This window comes from Mesoplodon bidens (genome assembly GCF_964165515.1).
Source record: "Mesoplodon bidens genome assembly, chromosome: 8".
NCBI classification, from domain to species: Eukaryota; Metazoa; Chordata; class Mammalia; order Artiodactyla; family Ziphiidae; genus Mesoplodon; species Mesoplodon bidens.
The window spans coordinates 83,249,067-83,275,463 of NC_138165.1; the positions used below are offsets into that span (position 1 = coordinate 83,249,067).

The window sequence follows — 26,397 nt, forward strand, 5'->3', positions numbered from 1 at the left end:
ATAAAAAAAAGAGAGAGAACAAAGACTTTAAAGTTCCTCAGGGTTTATCTATCACCCATGATGACTTTCTCTTCTTATCCTTCACCAAGGATGACTTCAGAGACATTGTAGAAAGGCAGTTTTCTCTCTTGAAGATACTTCTTTGGAGAAGGATAGGAGGAAACTGAGTAGATACTTGGATGAGGATGAGAAAACCTATAGGTAATGTTCTTTTCTGCTCCAAGTCATCAGGCTTGCCATAGAGAGTGACTCAGTGACCACCCTCTATGCCCAAATAGGACTCTAGAGCCAGATTGACTAAGTTTGAATCCTGGCTCTGATATTAGCAGCTCCGCAACCTTGGGCAAGTTCCTTAGCCTCTCTGGGTCTTATCTGTATAAATAAGCTGCTATTATCATCACTATAATTACTATAATTTTATTATCATTTATATAGTCATAGATGCGTAAAAGGTGCATCCCCCCAAGGCCAAGAGGAACCTGTACTTCTCAGGTGGAGACCAGCATAAGTCTTGGGTATATTTAGTATCAGCAAGGAAACCAATCTTTCACTTTTGTAGTCGTTCTAAGTATTCTGCACTGTAAGGAAGACTTGATGGCTAAGCAATTTCATTTCCTGAGAAAAGCATAAGATTTAGTCAGGAAACTTGGGTTGGAGTCCCAGCTCTGCTATTTCCTAGCTGTATGAACAATGAAAAGTCACATGCCCTCGCCAAACCTTAATTTCTTCTTCTGTAGAACAGGCATTATAATGACACCTTTGCAGTCCACCTCCCAGGGCTGTGAAAACAGAATGAGGCCAGGTCAGTGAAAATACTTTTTAATGTGCAGGAAAAATATTAGCCATTGCTCTTAAAACAAATCTCTGGTTGCTCTTTTATGCCAAGGCATCCAAAGTGATGCTCCATTGAATGACTTGCAATTGTGGGAAGGGAGAATGTATGGCCAATGGAGTTTGGCATTTCCATTTCTGTGACCTCTCTTTGTCCTGCATGTCCAGTCGGACCCCTGATTGGCAAGTACTGTGGGACCAGAACACCTTCTGAACTCCGTTCGGCCACTGGGATCCTCTCTCTGACCTTTCACACGGACATGGCAGTGGCCAAGGATGGCTTCTCTGCACGTTACTACCTGGTTCACCAAGAGCCTCTGGAGAGTGAGTCGGCCGGTTGGGAACCTCTGTCCTGTCCTCCCTTCAGGGCTGTGAGGGTGTAGGGGGAAGAGAGGCTGACCTGCAAGAGAAGGCAATAGGAATTCTCCAGAATTTGCAGTGGCATCTGAGCTCAGGGGATGGGAGCTGTGTCCTCTTGCTAGGCAGAGATTAATGAAAATAGGATAAATGTCAATCTGGCTACTCATTTCTTTAAAGAAAAAGCATGTATACCAAGCATTAGTTATTCCTGTGGAATGTCGCAGGGCCATCTCAAGGCTCAGAATGAAAGGGAGGTTAGTTAGGATATTTATATCGAGTCCCCTCCTGGGCTAACATTTTTTGAGTCTGGGGCCATGTTCTTCCCTCTCCAAGCCTCAGTGACCATTGTCAAAAAACTGAGCAATTTTAAACCTCTCTCTATATACCTATGTTTTGACATTAAACGTCTCTGACCCTGGCTAGAGTTTCTCTCACTAGGCTGGTACACTGCTTGGACTTTCAGTTCATTCTTCTAATAAACACAGTTTTTTGAGCTTCTACTATGTGCAAACAGAGAAAGTATAACCCTGACCCCAGCGGTCATGGAACCTGCTGTCTTTGAACTCAGACCATCAGTCTCTTGCCCTGAGCTACATCTTTAAATCAGCTCCTCTTGGACATGTGCTTAAGATGTGCTGCCATTTTCACCAAGAAGCCCAAATGATAACTTGAAGGACTACAGGAACACTCTCAGGATGAGTGGAGCTGGGCAAATCCTGCTATGGCTGTAGACAGCTTACCACGTGCATACCTGCAGACACGGCAGCCTGGCCGACTGCTGGGTTTTGTTCTGGGTTTTGCTTTTGTTTTTTTCTTCAAAGAGCTCCTGAAGATTGAGTGACAAGAAAACAGTATTGTGGGCTTCCCTGGTGGCACAGTGGTTGAGAGTCCGCCTGCCGATGCAGGGGACGCGGGTTCATGCCCCGGTCCGGGAAGATCCCACATGCCGCGGATCGGCTGGGCCCGTGAGCCATGGCCGCTGAGCCTGCGCATCCGGAGCCTGTGCTCCGCAACGGGAGAGGCCACAACAGTGAGAGGCCCGCGTACCGCAAAAAAAAAAAAAAAAAAAAAAACCAGTATTGTGAGTTGCACCAAGTTCTGCAAATGGCCAGTGCGGTCACAGAGCTACAGAGTAGGTTTGATACCTGAAAAAGATTGCTGGTCCTTATCTGACACATGCACACACAAATATTGACCAGTGTCCGTGGGATCCATAGGAAGGACAGCAATTAAACTGACAGCTCAAGGCCAGGGGAAGTGACTTCTGGGTCCATTTGCCCAGACAGGTGGTTCAAGGTAATACAGAGTGACACACCTTTGCTTACAGAGAGGTCTCCCAAACACAGGTATTTATTGCTTTGTAACGTCTGTCTTCTGCACCAGAACTCATGAGACAGTTGAGTGAAAGAAAGGAAGAAACAAAAGTGCCTCCTGGGTGTTTATTAATAAAGCAGGTTTCCCACGATGTACCAGCCCACCCAAGTCTATCACGTGTTTACCTGTATTTCAATAATAGTGCATCTGGAAACTGTGAGCATCTGTAGCCTGTAGCACTAACAGTTCTTGTGCTTTAGATTGTATTTTTAATTTGTGTGATGATTCTTATTTATCCACAGCCTGATTTCTTTTAGGTCAAATTTAGTTCCTTTCAGACCCAGAGGGGTTGTCAATCTCTGTGACTTGGCATAGTTGTTTTTAAAATGTGAGTGTATAATTAGGTCTTTAAGATGAGGGAGTGCCTGCAAGGACTCATCCCTAGAAGGGAGCAGCATTCTGGGGGTCCCAGGGGTTTAAGGTGGAGAGACCTAACTCTGCCCTTGACCATTTCCATCCCCCAGACTTTCAGTGCAATGTCCCTCTGGGAATGGAGTCTGGCCGGATTGCTAATGAACAGATCAGTGCCTCATCTACCTACTCTGATGGGAGGTGGACACCTCAACAAAGCCGGCTCCATGGTGATGACAACGGCTGGACACCCAACTTGGATTCCAGCAAGGAGTATCTCCAGGTACTGACTCAGATACCAGAGGGTGTGCAGAGTGTGTGTGCATTGGTGGGCAAGGGGGCTGGCTCCTTCGCTAGAGTGGACAAAGAACACAAAGAAAATAAACACAACATACTTGAGAACTTCTTTCATCCATCCATCCATCCATCCATCCATCCATCCAAAGAAATCCATATTCCAGGCACAAATAGACTATACCAGGCACTGTGCTAAGTGCTGGGATAAAATAACAAGTAAGATGGACACTGCCTCTGCCCTTGTGAAGATTACCAGGCCTTGGAGAAGTTGCTCGGCTGGGAAGCTGTTTGCCCTTTCACTATAGTTATCCAAGGAACTTCCATAAACAGTCACAGAGCGTCCTCATTCTCAGCATAGGGAGGCATCAGAGACTTAGGGGGCATTTTTCCTAAGGGCAGGCATGAGAAGCATGGCAGCTTCTCATGATCTTTGCTGTTCAGGGGGAGCCCTCCCAGGAAGGTTTTGCCTATAGCTATCAGGAGAACACACGGGAAAATGTCGCTACCAGGAGTGAAACTCCAGTTGCTCGGATGCCCTGCAGCATCTTTTCAGACTATTGTTTGCTTTCCTTCTTTCAAGATTTGCAGCTCCTATTGAGTAATCCTCCCTTGCACTACACACTGGTCCAGCTCTCATCCCCAGGGAAGAGCAAGCTGCTAGTTCCATGCTAGAGCAATGACTGCTTTCATGACACACGGCAGACAGCCTCGTGACCCACTGACAAGCCTGTCCTAGCTCTGATGCGACACGGCGACCTCTACTCTGAGAAGGACTCGCAGAGCAGACAATGTAGAAACTTCCAGGGAGTCCACAGAGGTTCTAACGCACAACCCTAAGGCCATCTGTCACTATCCCTCCTCTGCTTCTCCAATAATGCTTCTCATCTTGCAGAGCTTCCAGAAAGTTCTCCTTTCTAGCCAGCATTCTGTTGATTGTAGTCCTCATTTTGGGTCCTAATCATATACTTTCTCTTATTGCTCTCCACCTGTTTATCATACACATATACAGCATTGTGTACTCCTTTTGAATGCTTAATGATGCTGAGCACATACTAAGTAGCCAATAAATGCTTACTGAATCAAATTTTACCAGTGTGTGCTGGCTAAATTTTGATCACGCAGAGATTGCCACTAAGAAACACTGTGGTCAGCAAAGGAATAGCATCCAGCAATTTCCAAATGTGCTTGGTGTTGTGGGAGGGGAAGTGCCTCAAAATGTTGGCCCTCGTCCTCATCGGGCAAAAGGTCAGGACTCGGTGCATAAGCTTAATTGCTTGGGCAGACTCTGCATGCCCTCCGACCCCTTGGTGACCTGAGCCACTAAATACACAATGGAGTGAGGAACTGAGGGGAGGGGAAACAGCTCCGAGCTGAGACTTTGGCAACTAGGGAAAGTGAATTGGCTTGAATTGGACTGGATCAGAGCGGAGTGGATTGGATTGGATTTAGCCCTTGTTCCTTTAAACCAGCATCCACTTTCACTATCCAAGGCAGGTCGTGGTTTAGTAAGAAGGGGTCACAGTTCTAGATGTTCAGTGATTCCTTTAAGATAAGCATAATCCTGTCTGTTCAGATTTGCAAAAAAAAGAGAAAGGAAGAAAAAAAAAATCAAGTTCCAATTTCAAAGGTGTCCAATATAGTTCGAATATGTTGAGTTCAACTGTCCAGGGGATGCAAATGGATACTGATCACCAATACCTGTGAGCGAATCACAGACACGGGTTGTGAGCTAAGGATTACAATTGTATCCTTTGAAGAAAAAGCCAGATGCAGCCCTGTGTCAAGAGAGTCAAGGCCCCCTTCCTTCTCCGCCTGTCTTCCTCAGGTGGACCTACGTTTTCTAACCGTGCTCACGGCCATCGCAACGCAGGGAGCGATTTCCAGGGAAACCCAGAATGGCTACTATGTCAAATCCTACAAGCTGGAAGTGAGCACTAATGGTGAAGACTGGATGGTGTACCGGCACGGCAAGAACCACAAGGTAAACCCATTTCCCCACCGCAGGGGCACGCCGGGGTGGGGCAGGAGGGCTGGCACAAGAAGGGCTGCAGAGCCACCCCACGTGGACAAGGAGGCCTTGTTCCCTGAGGCTCCAATAATTGATGGAGGCACCGGAGATGCTGGCCCTGAAAATATTCTTTCTTACGCTAAAGTGATTGGAAAACACCGTTGTGTCTCCGACAGCCTGGCTGCTCTCACATCTTGCACAGCAGAGAGAGAAAGAGAGCTTGCAGGGTGCTCTCTGACTGCACATGAAGGAGAAAATGTGTTCCCTGTCTGAGTCTCCCCATACAGGATTCATTGAGCATTTATGGCCTGAGTTCCTTCCACATGCTGGGTTAAGAATCACAAAACGTCATGAAACTGCCGTTCGGGAGTTACCGAGGTCTGGGAGTAAAAGGGCACAGATCCTGAGAGGGAATCACAATGTCCCGAAGAAGAAAGAGGACAATAAATAATGAGGAGAAATTCGGTGTGTCGGGGATGGGATCTGAACTGGCTGTCGTGAGGCAGCGAGGCGTTGAGTTCACTCGGCTGGTGCCTTCAGTGTCTGGGGCTCTCGGAGGTGTGTCCGCATGGGTGATGTGGGACTTTTGTTGTACATGTGGATGAATGTCTGGCACTCCGTTTTCCTAAGACACGTGGCACTCTGGCGGTGATCAGGCCCGCAGCTGGTGCCCGCGAGGTACATACTGGGTGTGAGGTAGACAGCGTATGGGGGGCTTATTGGAAACGGCCGGTGGTCTCACGTGGGCAGGGCGAGAACTCCGTTCGTTGTGGGTTGGCTCTCGGGTCTCAAAGCAGAGCGCTTATCCTTCCCAGTGGAATCGGGAACTGAGGGAAAGGGTCTCTTCTCTTACTGCCACAGTCCCAGCAGCCCCCTGGTCGGTCAGGTGTGAATTATCAAAAGGCGACACAGGTGGTCCAATCTGGAGAAGCCAAAGGTCTTTTCCAAACAGGGCCCCCTTGGCTCCTGTCACTGCCCCAAGGCAGCTTGCTCTTGCTGGTGCAACTGGAAACCTCAGACCCAGAAAATCCTAAACTATAACGTTGGCACTGTTTCACTCAGGAAATGTGAATTTTTAAAGGAGTGGATTTTTAAAAATTAAGATCGCCATAGTAACATGGCACCATTCATCTGAAATCATGGCTTCTAGATATTACCAGGTGTCTCTCTCTCTCTCTCTCTCTCTCTCTCTCTCTCTCTCTCTCTCTCTCTCACACACACACACACACACACACACACACACCATTTCACAGATAAAGTGAGAGACTTAGCAATTGAAAGACTTCCCCATCTTGACGACTTGAGCCAGGTCTGGTTTCTCATTGCCTGCCTTTGTTTCAGGAAGAGTTACCAAATGTCCCTTGGACATGGCAAGCCAGAGTCTGGCCTGGGTTGCTGGGAGCACCCTGGACTGAGTCCTCATCCCAGCCTGCTCTTTTTCATACCCTTTCTCTCCAGCCTCCCTTTTCAGTAAGAAACTGGTAGAACCCAGAAGGTCAGCCAGGCAGGTGAGGGCCAGCAGCTGGGTCGGGGTGGGTACAGGGGAGGGGGAGGAGATTCCCCCAGCCGTCTCCCTGTCTAGGCTCAATGACTAAGCAGCACTGGCCAGAGGGATACTGTAGCATAAGCCAATTTTAAAAGCGTGCAGATGGACCGGGATGCTATTTAAAACACCATTTGCAGGAAATCTGCTTTTGGAAATACCTTAGCACTGCACATTTTGGTAGAATGCTGTCCTCCCTGGCTTTATCCCTGGTATTCGTTCTGCAGGGAAGATATTCCTGAGGATGGAATTTAGCTCCCTGGGCTCCTTTAGAACCGTTCTTCTCAACTTCTTCATATCAGATACATCCTCCTCTCTTTTTTTTTTTTTTTTTTTTTGCAGTACGCGGGCCTCTCACTGTTGTGGCCTCTCCCTTTGTGGAGCACAGGCTCTGGACGCGCAGGCCCAGCGGCCATGGCTCACGGGGCCCAGCCGCTCCGCGGCATGTGGGATCTTCCCGGACCGGGGCACGAACCCGTGTCCCCTGCATCGGCAGGCGGACTCTCAACCACTGCGCCACCAGGGAAGCCCCCTCCTCTCTTTTTTGTCTCTCTCTCTCTCTCCTTTGCCTCCTCTTCTCACCCGTGGCTAGATTTCTTTCCCTAGGAGCCAAGGGGTAATTTCATTTTTGTTTTGTTGTTGTTGTTGTTTGGCTTTTTAGCGAATCAGTCCTGCCCACATAAGGGACGCCGGGGCAGAGGAAAAGTCCTTTCTGTCCGCATTAGAAATTCATTCTCTTGGTCCCTAGAAAGAGGCAGCAGAATGGAAAGCCTGACAATTAAGCATCGCCCCCCGCCCCCACCATGCTCCCTCGTCCCCCCTCGGGTGTGGCAGGCGAGCTAGGAGACCTGCCAGGTTCTCGCCTCCGGGGCTGATCTCTGCTGCTCCTTCATTAGCAGATCTACGCCCGGCCGACTGTATTTCATGTGCAGATTCCGCACCGTTCATGGTGCGTCAGCGCGGCTCTCTGGCTGTTCGGGTTGAAATAGTTGAGTGAACCATGCCAAATAGATTTGTCAAGTCTGCTGCAGTTTGATTCGATGCCATGAACGGGAGGCGGGGTGAGGAGGGGACTTGGGGGCAGTGCGGGGAGAGGCTTCGTCTACGCCCCCCGGGCACTACCACTGAGCTTCTCTTTGCAGCTGCGGGATGGTGGGCGCCGGGCTCGTGGTGCTCAGTGGTGGGCTTGAAGGCAGGATTCAGCCAGCAGGACCTGTGAGCAAAGCCCAGCAGAGGTGGAGGCAACAGGCTGCTGTGCTCCGTGGGGCAGGGGGAGGGTTTGCGGACACGAACCAGGGCACAGGGCGTGAGGAGGCGATGGTGATGTTTGGGGCAGAAATGTGGGAACTTGATTTCAGTCCCCTGGTCACTGTCAACACCAGTGCAGTATACCAAGGACCAGGGAATTGGGGAAGTCAGAGAAAAACAAGATTAATGAGCTCTCAGGGTAGTGGAGGATGGCTGTGCTATTCCCTTGCAAAACAGTATTTACAGTTTGGACCCAGACTGGGCTGAGGCAAGGCCTGAGCCTGTGGGGGGAAGACTTCCTTGTGGCCGGGAAGCAGGGACGGCCGAGGAGCTCTTTTTCAGTCTCCCACAGCCTGTGAGCAGCCTCTTCTTAGTCTCTTTCCATCCAACAGGTAACGATGAGGCTGCCGATGAGAAAGGCATTACACTGTGGCCGGGAGTGCTGCAGATGTCCTCCTGGCAAAACGCAGCCCAGTTAGGCAGGCCACATGTACAGCACATCCCCAAATCCTCATCCAACTCCACATGCCATAAAAAATGGAACCTATGATTTTCCTTTGGGGGGACCCTCCTTACGCAAATTTATGGAGTAACCGCAAGGCAGAGGGCTCTTCTGCCTGTTAGAGCCCATAGCCAGTCCACGTGCCCCCTTAGATTATACAGATTGCTTCACATATATTTCTTCAGAAACCACAAGCATAAAACTACTGCTTTGGTTTCACCAGATGTATTAATAACACCCCAAACATAGACATAGTGTTGTAAGTACAGGAGTAGAAGGTTCGTGTGTGTGTCTGTAATTACAGGCACAATTATGAGCGCACGGACCAAGGGAGGGGTGTGGAGGAAGATGGGAGGAGCTGGAAGGCACGAGGCCTTGGCCAAGATCCTGCTCACCTCGGAGATGCTGCTTCCGTGAGTCTGCCCTGGAGGCAGTGAGACTGAGGCTGGTGCCAGGGCAGGAGGATAGAAGCCATGCCCTTATATGTCTAAGCAAAAGCGCTTGATTTCAGTTCTCCTTTATTCGGGAAACATGGGCATCCTTCTTGCTGACGCTGCTCTGGTTACCTTGCTCTTAATCACAGTGTTGCTAGGCTGTTCTGACGTATTTGGAAGAAATCCCGGCTAAAAGAAAGAGTCTGTCGGATGCTACCTGTGCCCTGACGGCCAGATTGAGGATGGGAGGGTGAGGACGGGGATCAGGTAAGGTTTGGGTCCAAGAGTTTTCAGAATTACCCTGTAATGAGTAACAGAAGTGCACTAAGCTCATCATATTAATGTAATGATGACTTCCAAGGGGCTTGGAGAACCCTCAGGCACTGGCCCGTTTGCTTCAGAATTTAACAGTGTTTCAGACTGTGGAATTGAAGCTCTCAAGGCAAGTAATTTGCCCCAGGGACATGGGGAACCGTGGAGTCCCTTGGAAGGCACCGGTCACCAGGCTTTGACTTCAGGCCAGTGTTTCCATAATCTGATCCAGGTCTGGCTCACCATCTTGCATCCAGAGGGAAATTGGCTTCCTCGATGTTGCGTCCACGGGTCGAGAGGTGTGCATATTCATGGAGATGCGAAGTCAAGTCGTGCTTGGAAGGCATGGCTCCAAGCACGGGGCTCAGCGTTTTGGATTTGGGGCCCCATCATAGAATCCTGAGATGTAGCGTTGAATGAAGTTGCTTTGCGTTTTGCGTTTGATTTGGCCACATCCCTTCAGAACAAATAAACCCCCGCTTCAAAAATCCTCTGTACTACATTTAGTTTCCAAATTAAAATGAATTGTTGTGCAAGCCATTTGAGAATTTAAAACCCTCTGTGAAATGATCAGAGACTCAAGAGGAGAGAGAGGGGTGTCATAACACCACACCCCCCAAATCAGTCAGCCAACAGTTAGAACCACGTGGCGTCTTTTTGCAGATCTTCTTGGATGATGCGCTACGTGACCTTGGAAATGTCTCTTCACAGCTCCGTGCCTCAGTGTTTCCGCCTGCCCTAATGGAATGGTGCTGTAGCTACTGTTGGCAGAGCGCTTTGGGATCCGTGGATGGAAGGCTCTCTGCAGATATAACTAATGTATTAGACCCGCAGAGCTCTTCTTGAACAGAAGGAAGTTATCAATTTAAAAAGTAACAAGGGATATCCCATGGGATATTTACTGCCTCCTTTAAAAATCGTAGGTCTGGAAGGGACCTGATGAGTCATCCAGACTTCTCCCTGCATCTGATGGGGCCTGTACTTGAGCTGCCTCAGATTAACGGTACCCCTCATTCTTCAATTAGGAGTGCAATTATTCCTCCAATGAAAATTTTTAGGTTTTCAAAAAATACCTTTTTTTTAAGCTTCCTGGTGGATGACTGGCTTTTCCTTTTCCTTTTTTTTTTTTTTGTGATACGCGGGCCTCTCACTGTTGTGGCCTCTCCCGTTGCGGAGCATAGGCTCCGGATGTGCAGGCTCAGCAGCCATGGCTGACGGGCCCAGCCGCTCCGCGGCATGTGGGATCTTCCCGGACCGGGGCACGAACCCGTGTCCCCTGCATCGGCAGGCGGACTCTCAACCACTGCGCCACCAGGGAAGCCCCCTTTTCCTTTTTATTGTCATAATTTTGTTTACTGTCTATAAGATTAAGACAGTGACTCAAACCATCAGCTAGCAGTGGGCATCAGACTTTAGAAGTCAGGGATATGATTGCATCGTCTAGGGTTATATATGTTTAGAAGAGGGCTGATGACCTTTTCAAATTCAAGTCCCCCCAGTTTATCTGTCCCCCTCAATTATAACCAAGAATAATCCAGGGCGCTCGGTAATTAAGTTTGTCCCTTATCCATTTGCCATGAGATGAGCTCAGACCTTTAGCCTCTCCACTTAGGAAGCTCCAGGGAAATTTTCATTATACACAAGCTTGGAACCTTTTCTCCATCAGGCTCCCATGGCTGGCTTCACCCAACTCCCATGGGTGCTGAATTGTCTCCGGGAGCTGAGGCCAGCCTCCCTGGTGCTTACAGCCTTGCTGCTAAATTCCTCATGCTTCCCGGGGCCCACTGTGCGTAGGGGCCAGTGGGGCACAGCAGATAGCAGGGGATGTGGAACGGCGCCGTGATTTCGCTCGGGCTGTGAAAACACACGCTTTGCCCTAACCTCAGCCTCCCTAGATGAGCAGTGGGGTGAACACCTCTCCAGGTGGATTGTCAGGTTCTTTGCCGTCACCGGTTCCCTGCTCTGTGCTTTCCTGAGATTTCACCCGGAAAAGGAGTGCAGGTGGCAGGTGGACTCAGCAACCTCATTCCCTGTAGCTTTTCTGCTCTCTTTTCCCCACCTGGAAGTTAAAAGTGCCTCCTTAAATAATGTGGCGGGGTCTTTGTAGGAGGTTTTCAGTGTGGAGGCCCTTCCCACCCAGGTAGAATGTCTGTTTCCGCCCCACCTTCACAGGAGGACTTCCGGCCCCTCGGTGCTCTGATGCTCCACTCTCTCCCACACCGTCTCTCCTCCAGCCCCAAATCCCCGAGCTGCCCTCCTCTCCTCTCCCCGCTCATGCTTTCCTGACTCAAATCCTGAAACCCTGATCCTGTTAGTATGCTGTGTTCCAGGGCTCAGTGTCTCGTGGGGGTAACATAATCCCGCAGTAAATCTAACGGGCCCTGCCAGGCACACACAGAGGGGGATGTGCACATCCCAGCACCTCAGCCCCCAGCCCCAGAAAGAAAGCGGTCTCCCTGCCCTACAGCCCACGACCAGCTCCTGCTTGCTTCTCTATCTCCTCCCTGACATCAGCAAAACGGCTTGATGACGAAAGCAGCCGTGAAGTAAAGGAGGAAGAGACAGGAGGGCATCGTGGTCATAAACGAGCATTTGGAGGCTCGGGAATTTCTCTGCCCTACCCACATCCCTTCCCTCCCTTAGATTCTCTCTCTCTCTGTCTCTCTCTGTCTCTCATATATATATATATATTTTTATACATGAGAGAGACATCCTTTCTGATTCTGTATCTGGCTAAGTTCCCACATTCACTAGAATAAGAGCAGCTTTTAAAATTTTTTTATAGTCTTTAAGGAAGAGTTTTAAGAGAGAAATGTCAGGACCATGATTTACAAACAGGAAAAAAAAAGGTCCATTACCTTAGCATCATTTCCCGAGTGCAGCATTCACCCTCACCCACACCCTTGCCTGTTTGGTGCAACAAATTAATTAAACAGGATGGCATTCATTGATTAACAATTTATTTCTACATGTAGCCCCGATGGGTGGCTTTAGAGAAAATGCAAGGGGAGGAGGTGGGCGTGGGAGGGCTGGGACTAGGTTCCGCAGTGAGGATGAGTCGGTACCATTGTTTCTGAGACAGATTTTTTTAATGCGCTCCTGGTTTCCCCCGTCTCTGCCCTCGACTCCTGTCATCTCTCTTCTCTGCCTGCTTTGTTCTCCTCCTTCAGTGTCTGTGCCAAGGAGATTGAAAAGGAGAACTTTGGATGCAACGCAACATGTATTAGTGGAGAGAAATATTTAGTCTTAAAAAAAGGAAGAAGAAGAAGCTCTCCTACACAATTTCTACCTCAGGGCTCCAACACTGTGTTGTCTTTGAAAAATTTCCTGCTTTCTGTGCAATCCCTGGAGCTGGCCACGTTCAGATATTTACAGCAAACTAGAAGTAAACTATAGATCACAGCATAGGGCATGAAGAGACGGGCACGCGCAGATACAATACTGAAGCCCTATCGGGAGGGAGTCTATGCGCAGAATGAGGGCCTGCCTCGTGGCGGGAGGTTAAACAGCCGGGAACACTGTGAGGCTGCACCGTGTCCTTCCGCCAAGGAGCTCAAAGACTTTGACGGACGTGGAGCATCTACACTGGCCTGGGCACCCGGATGTTGATGGCAGAGATGAACGGTGTATGGGAGAGGGATGTAGGGCTGGCAGAGAATCCCCCCACATAGAGGCCTCCAAGGTAGGCCGTGAAATGCTCGCTGTTCTCAGCAGTGCCTGAGTCACTGCATACTCTTCAAACAGGACTTTGGGAGGGGTCAGCAGGGAGAGGTGGTATGACTAGGAATGGGGTGAAAGACAGAGAAAAGATGACCTCAGTGATGCTTTCTGGCTAGATGTTTCTTATTAGAGTTTATATATTATTTAATGTGTTTTTTACATAGTATTATAGTCCATGCCTTATGAGCTCACAGGAGTGGTCAAAACATGTTGATTTTCTTTTCCTGGGGGGGAGAAGATTGGGGGGGGCGGTGAAGTTGTAGATAATAACCGAATTGGGATATTGGAAAGCAGCCAATTTAATTGGCAGATGCCCCCCTCCCCCCTGAGGTGCAAATCAGAAAATGCATGAAGTGCTGCTGCTTTCTGATTCTGTCTTACTGAAAATAAACCAAAGGGCTCAGGAATCAATTGGAAAGTGTTGGATTATGTTCAGAATTCAGCAAGGCACCAAATGGATTATCCAAACCACTTCTTGTCCTGAATTGCGGTTTTTTTTTGGCGGTACGCGGGCCTCTCACTGTTGTGGCGTCTCCCGTTGTGGAGCACAGGCTCCGGACGCGCAGGCTCAGTGGCCATGGCTCACGGGCCCAGCCACTCCGCGGCATGTGGGATCTTCCCGGACCGGGGCACGAACCCGCGTCCCCTGCATCGGCAGGCGGACTCTCAACCACTGCGCCACCAGGGAAGCCCCTGAATTGTTTTTTAAACTTGGTTTATAGAAGTGCACTTGAAGAAATCTTTATGTTCAACATAGCTTCATATATATATATATATATATATATATATATATATTAGTAATTACAACATTATCAACTCTATCCCCACCTCTTAAGAATGTTAGGGTCACTTTGAACACACCTCTGGTTTTCCTTTGGGCAGGAAAGCAACCATATTCACATTTCTCTTTAAAGTTAATAAAACTGTATACCATCTGTGACATCCAGCTTTTAAAGCAGATGTTAAAATGTGATCACCATGTTTGATATACGTCTATCTGGGTATGCCATATGCTGACAACCACTGAGTTTTCTCAGCAATATGGACTCCTCACAGGCCTGAAAATTCCTGGCCTCGAGGTGGGACTTGAGAGTCAGTGGCTTTCAGAACTTGAACTTCCCCAGTTGAACAAAGACCTATTTATTGCTTGTGACGTGGCTTCCAGTCCAATATCTGTCCTGGGTATCATGCAGGCACTGGAGCCAGCAGGGAGGGCTGGTAGAGTTTAGTGTCTACCTGCAAGCGTGTTATGGACTTTATTTTCCTGAAGGAGAAATCAAGGTATCTAAGGTTTATTGACTGGCCTATAGTGATTCAGTGAGTCGGAAGGGAATAGGGAGTAAAACCAGTTCCCTGGCATCATCTCCCAAGCACACAACCCATTACCTTGCAATGCCAAGACTGGAAGCCAAGGATCCATCTCAGAGAATTTGATCAGAAAACATAGGAAAGGTGATTCTGAAACCACAGAAGCATTGAAAAAGTCATAAAGATGTATAATGTATGATAGCATTTACCAGCTATAAATAGGGCAGTGCGAGGAGAAAAAATAGAGACCTTGGAAATCCACTGGGTCAGGAGAAATAGAAACTGCTTAATATTTCATTAAAAATGGATCTTCTTAAATTGCACTTTGATATCTTTGGGCGAAAGACGATATGTAAGAACTAAGGTGTTGTTATTTATTACCCTTTGTTCTTAATCATTTGAACTGTTATTGAACTAAAACATCAACAAGATATATTCTCCCTCTGAGGGGGGCAGTCACCATGTGTTCTGGGCACTGTTTGAAGTATATGAAAATCTACTTCACTTGTCAACAAAAGCACTTAGGCTACAAGGGACAATGGTAACTAAAATGCCATGCTAGGACGTGGACACTTCTGGGGCAGTTCTAAATGAGAAACTCCTGTGAAGAAAGCCTTAGAATCTGGGGGCCAGAGCGGACCTTACAAATCAGCTCATACAATCCCCTCATTTAATGGAGGAGGAAATTGGGGCCTGGGGGAGGTAGAGATATTTGCCCACACCTAGGAGCTAATTAACAGCAGAGTCTGGCTCCTGGTTCAGTGGTGTTTGGACTTTTTTTTTCCCACTACACCCACCTCAGAGTGAGAGGTATACAAAAAGTTTATTAAAATAAGATGGTATTCCTTCAGCCAAGGGTCCAGAGAGCGGAAGGCAGATATGAGCACAAGGTCAAGAGCAAACAAGACACCGAGAAGGACCTAGGCTTGGAAACAGGAAGGATAATTTGAGGTCACATTGAAAGAGGCTTCATTTGGTTCCAGGGGTGGGAGACGAGTGAGCAAAACTGAATAGCAGAATGAAGGTCAATGTGAGCGCCAGGTAGATGTCCTCAGGGACATAAACCATGTGCCTGCCTCCCTTTCTGGCTGATGCCATTGTAGACAGAGATCCAGGGGCTCAGCCAAGCCTGTGGCCACACGCATCCATGGGCAGACCAGCCCCTCCCCAGGTATATACCCACACGTGTGTGCCCCCCGTGCCCACGGGCAGCCAGCCTTCCCGAGGCAGTCCACAGACAAAGTCATCTCCTTACTGAGGAAAGAAAGGAAAGGTTTCTTGGTGTTGTCTGCCAAGGCTGAGAAATGAAGGGGTCAGATAAGATAAAATTGGATGTTAAAAACACGAGACGTGCTGTGTTTCTAAACGGTACCAGCGTGGTGTGTACGCTGGGGATTAGCAGCTGTGTTAAAGTTCAGATCCACTCAACACTCCAATTATATATTCACGTGGAAAATCAAGCCCCCGCCCCTGCCCCCGGCTTACGAACTCCTTAGCATCTCCCGTTGGAGGTCACACACAGCCACCGTCACCATCCTCAGGGAGTAGGCCAGTGGGGACCCACCACTGCTCATGAGCCGTCCGAAATAAGCAGAGGGCTGCATTTGCTTCTTCTCTGCCAAAGCAAAACAAAACAAAGCAAAGAGCCTCTGCCTCACGCTGAATTCTCGGAGAACGGATTCATCTCTTTCCCTTGGATTCAGTTCCTCCATCCCTCTCCTCAGAGCTTCAGAGGAAGCCAAGGAACGGGCATGGCAAGGCTTAGATCATGCTGGGCCCTGGGCCCCCCTTCCAGTGGCCCCTCCCCAGCTTAGATCACAGAGGTTCAGGCGCCTCTCTCTTCCCTCAGGCCTTCTCCCAGCTGTCTGGAACTACCCCTCTTTCCTTCTGCTTTCGTGACCCTTCTTCGTCCTTGGCTTTGTCTTCTCGCCCCTCTTTGTCCTCCGTCACTAGGCAGGAAGCAGCCAAACCGAAGCTGGGAGGGATGGGTGGGCAAGCAGTCCCGCCTTGGTGTTCCCTGCGGTCCGCAGGGCGCAGAGGAGGAAACTGGTGGACTGGGACCAGGGCAGAGGCTCCCCAGGGGAGGAGAAGGAGCGGCAAGGCTGGAGCGGGAGCTCCCCTGGGATCAGTGGGCTCGACACCAGGAACGAGGGGTTGCAACTGAATACCGTGGTCCAGGGAAAGCTTGTTTCCTCCTCTCCTTCCCTCTGTTTCTCTTAAACAGGCCACTTCCCCTCACTGGGCAAAAGATATGATGGCTCTGAGGCTTCACCCCCACCATCAGTGGGGTGCTCTTGACAGCTCTAACTTTTGACCTTAGTAAGTAGGAAATATAGAAGGTTCAAGGTTGCCAAATGGCAGAGTTCCTGGTTACAGTTCCTAAGGAAGCAAGGAGCACGTTGTTAATTAGCTCTAAGCTTCTGTGCTGCTCTTTGCTGTTACCCGATCATTCTACATCGGGATTATAAACACCCTGGGAGCAAGCACATCACTGAACAGCAACTCTACTTCCATTCCACCCATGCTTGGGGACCTTAAGGGCTCCATGACTCCTAGCCACCAACATAAACACTGCAGATGTAGACGGGGTGAGCGTCAAGGGAGAAAACCACAAGCCTGAAGTCTAAAAACATGGCAAGGGCTTGAGATCTGGACAGACATCTCTGAGCCTCAGTTTTTTCATCAATAAAGTGGGAATAATAGTACTTACTTCCCAGGATGTTGTAGGCCTAATTACGTTTACACAGTGTCTGGCTCAATTAGATTCCAATATACCAGTTTCCCCATTCCCCTTGTCCCAGGCCTGTCAGTGCCCAAACAGCTTGCATGTTATAGGTGCCAGGAGCTGAAGGAGCTTGTCCCCCTACCCAGGAGAAATTGCTAGTTGTTGCAGAGTTGCCTGTGAGTGGACTTACAGTCACTTGGTTGTTAGAGCTATGACAGGTGTGATCTAGAAGTGATGGTTAGTGGGTCTTTCCCTTCACTCTTATCCAGGGAAACCAAGAGAAACTTACATATACTTGTTCCAGCTACTCTTTTTCCTTTTTTAATGGAGAACACAAAAAAGCACAAGGTCCATATGGCAGTTATTGATTTGGGCCATCTGGTAAGCTAGGACCTGCTCCTACCATGTTGGATTAGAAGCTACTCTGGAAAGCCTTTCCTCCCATAAGAGATGCATTGGTCAGATGGGGACAGGGATGGATTTCATTACAGGGCAGGGACTACAGTGAGAGAAAGGCAGAGCAGGACTCCAACGGTCTGTCTGCGACCCTGACCCTACAACAAAGACCAGAAAGAACCAAGGAAGTGTTGATTGACACAGGGGCACCGGGGGTAGACAGTGCTTCCACCCTCTCACCCATCCACGGAGCAGGGAGACCTCTAAGGGACTAACAGAAACAATTGTGAAGCACTTTCTGATTATAAAATACCCTGGAAATCTTTCTATAGGCCTGAAACCTGAGGAAAAGGGAAAGTCAAGTTCAAGCTAGTGAGAAGAGAGGTCCACAACCCTAAAAGATGATATTGTCGCTCCATTTTTAAAGGATATTCTACTTTCTTTTTCCTCTCTCTCTCTCTCTGTCTCTATCTCTCTCTTTGTCTCTCTCTCTGTCTCTCTGTCTCTGTCTCTGTCTGTCTGTCTCTCTCTCTCTCTCTCTCGACTTCTGAAAGTGTTTTCCTTTCACGGTGCCTTCCTCTGCTGGCCCTGAGGCCCAGAGGCAAAATTTTCCTTACCTCCAAAAGTTTTTGTGAAGACCATGTATTGTTTTCAAGTTAGAGCAGTGTGAGAAATTACATTTTTTTCACTGTGTTTCTAAAACAGCACCAAGGGCTTCCCTGGTGGCACAGTGGTTGAGAGTCCGCCTGCCGATGCAGGGGACACGGGTTCAGGCCCTGGTCCGGGAAGATCCCACATGCCGCAGAGCGGCTGGGCCCATGAGCCATGGCCGCTGAGCCTGCACGTCCGGAGCCTGTGCTCCGCAACGGTACAGGCCACAACTGTGAGAGGCCCGTGTACCTCAAAAAAAAAAAAAAAAACAGCACCAAACAACAAACCCACTGATTATTTCTAAGCTTAAGGGAAATAAAATTGAACAGACCTTTTCCTCTCCGTCAAAGACTGCGTGGCTCACCTACACACGGGGATTGCTGTAACATGGATTCGTGTGTGATATTACAGGTCTTCCAAGCCAACAACGATGCCACGGAGGTGGTCCTGAACAAGCTGCACTCACCGCTGCTGACACGCTTCGTCCGGGTCCGTCCGCAGACCTGGCACTCGGGCATCGCCCTCCGCCTGGAGCTCTTCGGCTGCCGGGTCACAGGTGAGGTGGGGCTCCTGGGAGGTCGGGGAGCTCTGCGCCCCCTTCCGGCCTTCTGCAAACGGCTTGATTGCACCACGTGACCTCAACAGAAGGCTGGCTTTTACCTGTAACTCCCTGTGTGGGTATTGGATGCACACTGACTCTAGACCCTGCCTTGCCGGCTACCACTTCTTCACGCACGCTCCACTCACTCATTCGCTGCACAAATACTTACGGAAGGCCCGCTGTGTGCCAGGCCACACAGTGGGAGCTGGAAGTGAATAAGAGAAGGGAACCCGCAGATGGGGTCTCTGACACGCTGGAACTTTCAGGCGGGTGGGCAAGATAGATAATAAACAAATGTAAGTACAGGGGTAATTATACGCTAAGAGGCGTGTGTGAAGGAGGACGGGAGGCTCTGAGAGTGAGTGAGGGGACCTCGCTGAGGGTTGATTGAAAGTTTGGGGACAGCCTTTCTGAGGATGTGACACTGAAACTCGGGGATGAGTAAAGGGTGGTCTGATGGTGACTGAGGGGAGAGCATTTTGGGTAGAGGGAACAGCATGTCCTGGGATGCTGGCAGGAGGCAAGGCAGTAAAGAGCTGGGGTACCACATGTGAAATTAAGATCTGGTCCCAGGAAGGGTTCCATCTAGTTTGGGAAATAATCCCCCAGGTAACAATTCAATACTCAGCTGAGCTCCCCTGCACTCACTGCCCCTAGGAGGCTCAGTGGGGACTGTGTCACCAAGGATGGGAGAGTCCTTGGCTAACAACAGGAGACACTCAGCCGTGCCAGGCACCATGCTGAGATCTTTTATATTGTAACTAACAGAATCCATGCAACAACCTCCAAGAGGTAAGTACTGCTATTAGCCCTCCTTTAGGCCTGGGGAAACTGAGGCACAGAGCACTTCAATTATTTTCCCGAAGTCACGCAACTAGTAAGTGACAAAGCAAATGGGAATCCAGGCAGTCTGGTGCCCAGCCGAGCTCTTAACCACAGTGCTATCCCACCTTGAAATGCAAAGAAATCAGTGCTGACTTAAAAGTGTTTGAGGGTCAGGTTCTTCGACAGTCCCCTACTGACTGGGGGTGGTTCCAGTTAGTAGAGTCTCAGCGTGACCTCTTGTGTCTTCCTCCCTCTCCGCAGACGCCCCCTGCTCCGACATGCTGGGGATGCTCTCGGGCCTCCTTGCCGACTCCCAGATCTCTGCTTCCTCCACCCGCGAGTACCTCTGGAGCCCCAGCGCTGCCCGCCTGGTCAGCAGCCGCTCAGGCTGGTTCCCTCGGATCCCTCAGGCCCAGCCGGGCGAGGAGTGGCTCCAGGTAGACCTCGGGGCACCCAAGACCGTGAAAGGCGTCATCATCCAGGGGGCCCGCGGAGGGGACAGCATCACTGCCGTGGACGCCAGGGCGTTTGTGCGCAAGTTCAAAGTCTCCTACAGCCTAGGTGGCAAAGACTGGGAGCACATCCAGGACCCCAGGACCCAGCAGCCGAAGGTAGGATGTTCCCGGAGGACTCCCTAAGCTTGCCCCAAACAGGACGGTTGATTTGGGGGATGTTGATTTCCCATCTAGATGGTCATCACCAACCCCTGCCAGTCAAACAGATATTAACTGAGAGATTACTTTGTGCCAGGCCCTCTGCTAAGTGCCTTATTTTAGCCTTTACAACACCTCTAGAAGGTAGGTCCTTTCGTCCCTCCCATTTTAGAGATAGCAAAACTGAGGCTTCATGTCATGCCAGGTCATACAGTACCTGTGGTAGAGCCATGACTCAGACAGAAGTCTCACTCCAGAGCCCAAACACCTAACCACTACTCAACACTAGCCTTTCTAGTGTCTTGGACACTCTTTCAGATAAAGTGTCCTTGGAACTGGCCAGACATCCAAAGGGGATGTGGTTTTTGGAGGCTCAACTATAGAAACTAGTGAATTACTTCCAAAGACAACTGTGTCTTTCTGAGTGTTGCTGCACTCCTTTGTATTTTCCTGGGCTTGGCTGCTTAGATCTTTCTTGCCTCTCACACGGAGGCTGGGAAGAGGCAAGAGAAATTAACTCCAGGCCAGAAGCGCAGGCCAGTGTAACACCCACTCCTGCCATCGGAAGAGTGAAGGTCAGCCCTCAGCGAGGGGCACCAAGGAGCCCCAGGAAAGGGAGAGGACATCACAGCCCTGTCCCTCTCCAGGTTAATCTCCCAACCAGCCAGGCGTTCTGACCCTCATTGCTAAGTTACCCCTCATTTTCCTCAGAAGAGCAGGGCCCCTAATAAGGAAGGGGTATCACATGTCTCTGTTTAGCAAATGTTTTCCATTCTTAATGCAGAGGCAAGGTCTGGGTTGGAGGTTTTGCAGTGCTGATGTAAACTCCCAGCTCATAATTCCAGCGGCTTGGAAAGGCTCAGTGCTTGGTAACCGGAATCTTCAGTGAATGGAGCAGAAGTCGGACCACTGGCTCCCCCAGGGACAGCTGACCCTGGCTCTCCTTGACTATTCTGGGGGCCTGGGAAAGGAGATGATCTTAGCCAGGGTCAGAGCCTGCCCTCCCCATGACAGTGCCCACCTTTTGGAACTGTGGGCATCCTGCAAGATGAGCTGGGTCTGCCTCATTCCTAGATGCTAATCAGCTACAGCCCCTGGCACACCTGCACACCAACAGTCCCCTAAGTCACTGGTTCACAGGTACACTCTGGGTTGGGTCCCCCACCTGGCTTCAGCCAGGGCAGCCCCACTGTCATGCATTTTATGTAGTGTGGCTTTAGGTGAGGTTTCTTTTGACAGAATTTCTTCCACTAAACCAAGGTTGGGGGAACACAGTCTTATTAGATTATCAGGGTGTGGACCAGTGGAAATTGTCATTAGCCTAGAAAAGGGATGGTCACTTTCCCTTCAGCCTCTCAGTGACCTGGCATTTTCTCAACCTAGACTTTCAAGCTGGGACTTTCTAAATCTAGCCTTTTAAGCATCTGGGAAAGAACTTCTTTTTCTAGTAAACCAAGAACTTCAGAACAGGCAACACAGCCTAAATGCCTTTCACTCCTCTCCAGCCAAATCCAGCTTAAGACTCACTCAGAGCTGAATTCTGAGTCCTCAGTTTCACTGCCAGGATAGAGAACAGAACCCAGCAATTGCCACTTTCATCTGCTCCCCATTTGCCGTGTTTCTGGGACCTCCCAAATGAATAAAAACCTTGGTCTGAGAATGGGGCTCCCACGGACCAAAATGGGCAGTGACCATGAATTAACTCTGAAGCTGCCTCTGGTTGGATGTGAGGGGTGAGGTGGGAAGGGGGGAGGAGGGAGCAGAAAGGAGGAGTGAGGAGGGCTCTCCCACCTCAGAAGGGCTGAGCAGCCTGTCTCCCCTGCAGCTGTTTGAAGGGAACATGCACTACGACACCCCTGACATCCGGAGGTTTGAGCCTGTCCTGGCGCAGTACGTGCGGGTGTACCCTGAGAGGTGGTCCCCTGCGGGCATTGGGATGCGACTGGAGGTGCTGGGCTGTGACTGGACAGGTAAGGCCCTCTTTCCACTGCGGGTCTCACTCACATGGTCTCATGACCCCGGCTTCCTGGGACGGCCTGGGAGGAGGTCAGACCACGACGGGGGGACGGGGCGGAGGCGCAGCCATCCCTGGGGTGAAGCCCCATCCGTTCAAAACGCTGCTGCCCCCTGCCTGCCCTGGGCTCCACTTTGTTCGACCTCAGACCACGGGCACTGCAGCCTCTGGACTCAGGACAGCTTCTCAAGGGATGTGCTTTGTCATTTTTAAAGGATCATTTCAGTCCTCCAGCCCCAGTCTCTCAAAAACAAATCATAACCACACACTGCCCACCCAAATTCAATTAGACCCTGACTCTTCAGGCCAGAGGGCTGTGGCTGTTGATTTAGGGAAGAAAAAAAAATGCTCATGATAATAAAGTAATCGGTTCATGTCTGAATCTGGCCTCCAGATGTCTGTGGCTAAGAGACTTCATTTTCATTTGGAAGCCACATCTGTAAAAGGCATTTATTTGCTCAGGCGGGACCCTGTTGCAGGGGAGCTGCCGAGAGCCCGACTTCTTCCCCGTGTGCCGCAGGAGGCTCGCTGGGCTCCACCCTGCGTCGCAGGCCCTGGGAGCACCTCCGAGTCTCCTGAACGAAGATGAGGCCCGCTGATCATGGCCACCCTCCTGGTTTCCCGGGAAGCAGCCCATCCATCCTTCCGAGTCGGGCCCGCCTCCCCTCCAGGCCCCGCCCTCCTCCCCGGGGCAGGGCTGGCACAGATCCCAGCTCGAGCAGGAGCCGGAGCTCGCTCGCTGCCTGCCAAACGGAGCTGGGGCGGGGGGGGGGGGGGTGCGGCAGGCAGGACCCCGGCCCCAGGTATCTCCATTTTCCTGTCTGTGCCGTACCTGTCAGCAGCTCACTCAGCAGGGGATCGTGGAGGATTAGTAAGAGCTTGTCGGAGAAGCGCTTTCGGCTCCCGGGGAGAAAAGTGCTGCCTGTGTGCCTTTATGATGGCGCCGAGGAAGTGTCCCGTTGAGGCACGAAGGCTGGGAATCGGGCCCAAATTAGCCTTTCTCACCTTTCAATGGAAGGCAGCCCCATTGAACATATTTTAGTGGGAAGACACTTTACTCCCCATCACGGAGTGAGGCCAGGTTCCCTGCAGCCTGCTGAGTGTTCCTCACCTGTCCTCTTGCAGGTGCTGAAAACTGCCCTCCAACAGTGACACAAGCTGGCTTCTTCTGGCCAGAATCAGAGGCTTAGAGATGCAGGGGACCCGAGGGCTTCTAGGCCAGTGGCTTTCAAACGTTTCTGACCACCATCCACAACTTAAAATAAATTTATATCACGAGCCACTCGACTTACAAACATGCATGCACACACACACACAAGCACACATACACGTGTGTGCTTATGGGATATAGTATATCATTAAGCACCCGGACTCTGGGGACAGATCTCCAAGTTCAAGTCCTGTCTCTGCCGATCTCGGTTATCCTAGCTGAAGAAGGGGGGCGGTGACCATAGTATATCTACACCCCCCAGGGTTGTCATGAGGATTCAATAAAATAATGGATATAAAATACTTAGCCTGCTGCTTGGCACCTAATAAACTTGTTATAGTAAGTAAGTGTGACTGAAACAAAAGGCTCCCAAAGCGGTGCTCATCCTTGCCACGTGAGTACACTCTGAAATATTATAGCCCCTATTTTAAAATGCTAGTCCTGACCCATGAAATTAACCTACAACCTGTTAACAAGGGTGACATACAGTTTGAAAAAAAAATCACCGATCTAGGCCAATGCCTCCTTCACAGAGAGGGAAACTGAGTCCCAGAGAGAGGAGCCACTTGCCAGAGGCCGATCAGCTACCGGAGGGCTGACTCATACTTCCCTCCTGTCCCTGGTCCTCCGGACCACGCCTCTTCCCAGGCTGGCCCTGCTTTATGACCAGCTGGACAATTGCTAATGGCCTTTTCCTCCTCCTGCCCCCCGCCAAGCTGGCCCAAATTACACCGGCGATGGTCAGCAACAGGTTTCTCATTTCAAAGTCCTCCTGGCCGTTCCTTGCAAGTTCAGAGTAGGGGCTCGATACCCTCCGCCCAGCCTCCTTCCCTTTGAAGTCTCTGACATCTGGTTTCAATTGCCAGGGAGCGTAGTTTGATGGGCAGTTACCTCTAAGTGTCCGGTACAAACACAGCGGACACGGAGGCCGGCTACCGTTTCCTCACTTTCATTCACACGCCCTGCCCTCTCATTGCCTCGCCCGCCCCCTGTGCCCCTGGATTTAACATTATCTCTCTACCACCCAGCTCACCCACTCTGCTACCTAACGTGTCCAGGAACCGCTCTCCCAGGCCACGTGGCTTTCTGCTTGTCAAATTTCCGTTCATTTCTGTGATTCATCCTTGTTCCCTTCTTCATTCCTACCCCAAAAGGATAACAAGGAAAATAATGGACTGGGTTGAGTTACTGCAGCTAAATATTTGACAGGGCTGCTTCACCTGTTCACTTGTTTGTATGTCAAATGATTACTTCTTGCCCTGCTGACCATAGTTTGCTTTACAACGGAGTTTAAGATTCTGTGACACCGTAACAAATACGAACTTACAAGTTAGGACGCTTTGAGGTTATTTGCCCAGCCAGGTTTGGTCACCTGCTACTTGTATTTTGAATAAGTTGCCAACACTGACAGGTCTGGAGATTTTCCCTGGAGATTTTGTTTGTTCGTGTGTTTCACGCGAGGAAAAAAAAAATCTTTTTGCAAGATCTGGCCACACTGGACCACCTCCCCTCGGTTCCTCAACCTGCTGGAACCAGTCACGTGGTGGCCTCCTTTAAACCAGGTGTGCAGGACCCCTCTGCCACTCCTGTCCCAGCCTTTCCTCTCCCAGCCCCCAGCAGGCCATCCTCCCTAACAGTAGCAGTTAGCCTTCTAGAAGCATTTGAATTTGCCGCACCCTGACCTAAAGGCACAGCCCCAAATTATTTCCACTGCAGGGAGTCTGAGTCACTTTGAGCCCATATTCTTTTCCATCTGGTTTTGCGCAGACACGAACCACGATGTCTGGGGTCGCACCTCCCAAGCTGTCGGGCTTGGCTATGACTTCAGCCGTTGTGCTTCTGATTATCTTGTAATAGGTGGGCCCCCGGGTCGGGTTAGCTTTGGTTCCGTCTGACTCAGAGAAGGCAGAGAAGAGAAGGCCCGTTCCACGCGCAAGCAGGGCTGAGCCCGAGACACGACAGCAGTCACCCAAGGGGCTGGGCACAGACAGGTGTTTTCCACAGGACGGAAGCTCACTCCGTTAACCCCGATGTTTTTCAAACCATTTTTGATGGGTGTCCTTCATTGCTTATGTGTGTGTGTCACCCACATCTGTGTCTGAAACAGAACACCCAGAGCATGGTTGAGCCCTGCCTGTGGTCAGTGTCACCCACATTCACTACTGCCTGGCGTGCATGGCCTTTTGTGCTGGCCTCAGGGCCTCTGCTGTGGAGTGGAGTGTGGGTTTGTGTTCGTGCCTCCATTACGGCTATTTCTACAGCTTGGTACTATTCTCCTTAACACAGGCCATGGTCCTGACTTCATCACAGCACACAGAAGTGACTTCATGGGTGTGTGTGTGTGTGTGTGTGTGTGTGTGTGTGTGTCCATCTTGGATTTCCTTTATTCTTCCTTCTTGAAAGGCCCACCCTTGGAGGGGAGACAGTATTTGGCATCTTCCTGCTGGCTTTTGACACAGGCTGCTGCATGTGGTATTCACTCCCCTTCCTATGCCTTTCTGCAGACTCAAAACCAACGGCTGAGACACTGGGACCCACCGTGAAGAGCGAAGAGACCACCACCCCCTACCCCACTGACGAGGAGGCCACGGAGTGCGGGGAGAACTGCAGCTTTGAGGATGGTGAGGACGGGGCCAGAGCCGTATTTCATCCAGGATGGTATGGGTGCCGAGCAGTCGCAGTGGAGGCTGGCCCATGGCTGGGGCCGGGACCTGGGGGTCCCCTAGGTCAGAGGTCAGGGAAGTGTGGTACTTAGGGGCTTGGGGCAGTGGCTATTTCCAACCAATCTAGAAGCATTCAGATATTGGAACAACCAGTACAGCCCTACATCAGCTGAGATAAGGGGTCATCCAAGGAGGATGCCTCCTTTGAATAGTCTCCTTTCCTAGCCCTCACTTCGTATCTTTAGAATCCACAGCTGTGATCGCCCCTCCTGCTAAGCTTGTCTCCGGGGCACAGTCAAGGGAAGATCTGGCTGTCATCCGGGTGACTTGGTCAGTGGAACACGATAGGTTAACTCAGCAGTTAACCATGA

General features: G+C 50.3%; 1 protein-coding gene across 9 annotated transcripts in view; it reads left to right on the top strand.

Annotated features, from left to right (window-relative positions):
* NRP2 (neuropilin 2) overlaps positions 1–26,397 on the top strand; it is a 117,466-nt gene that overhangs the window by 41,124 nt on the left and 49,945 nt on the right. For all 9 annotated transcript variants that reach the window (XM_081241725.1, XM_081241726.1, XM_081241727.1 and 6 more), the window contains exons 5-11: positions 1,000–1,155; positions 3,030–3,199; positions 5,039–5,194; positions 18,472–18,616; positions 19,748–20,097; positions 21,965–22,109; positions 25,868–25,984. In XM_081241725.1, coding sequence (XP_081097851.1) covers positions 1,000–1,155; positions 3,030–3,199; positions 5,039–5,194; positions 18,472–18,616; positions 19,748–20,097; positions 21,965–22,109; positions 25,868–25,984 — 1,239 coding nt within the window. The remainder of the gene's footprint in view (positions 1–999; positions 1,156–3,029; positions 3,200–5,038; positions 5,195–18,471; positions 18,617–19,747; positions 20,098–21,964; positions 22,110–25,867; positions 25,985–26,397) is intronic.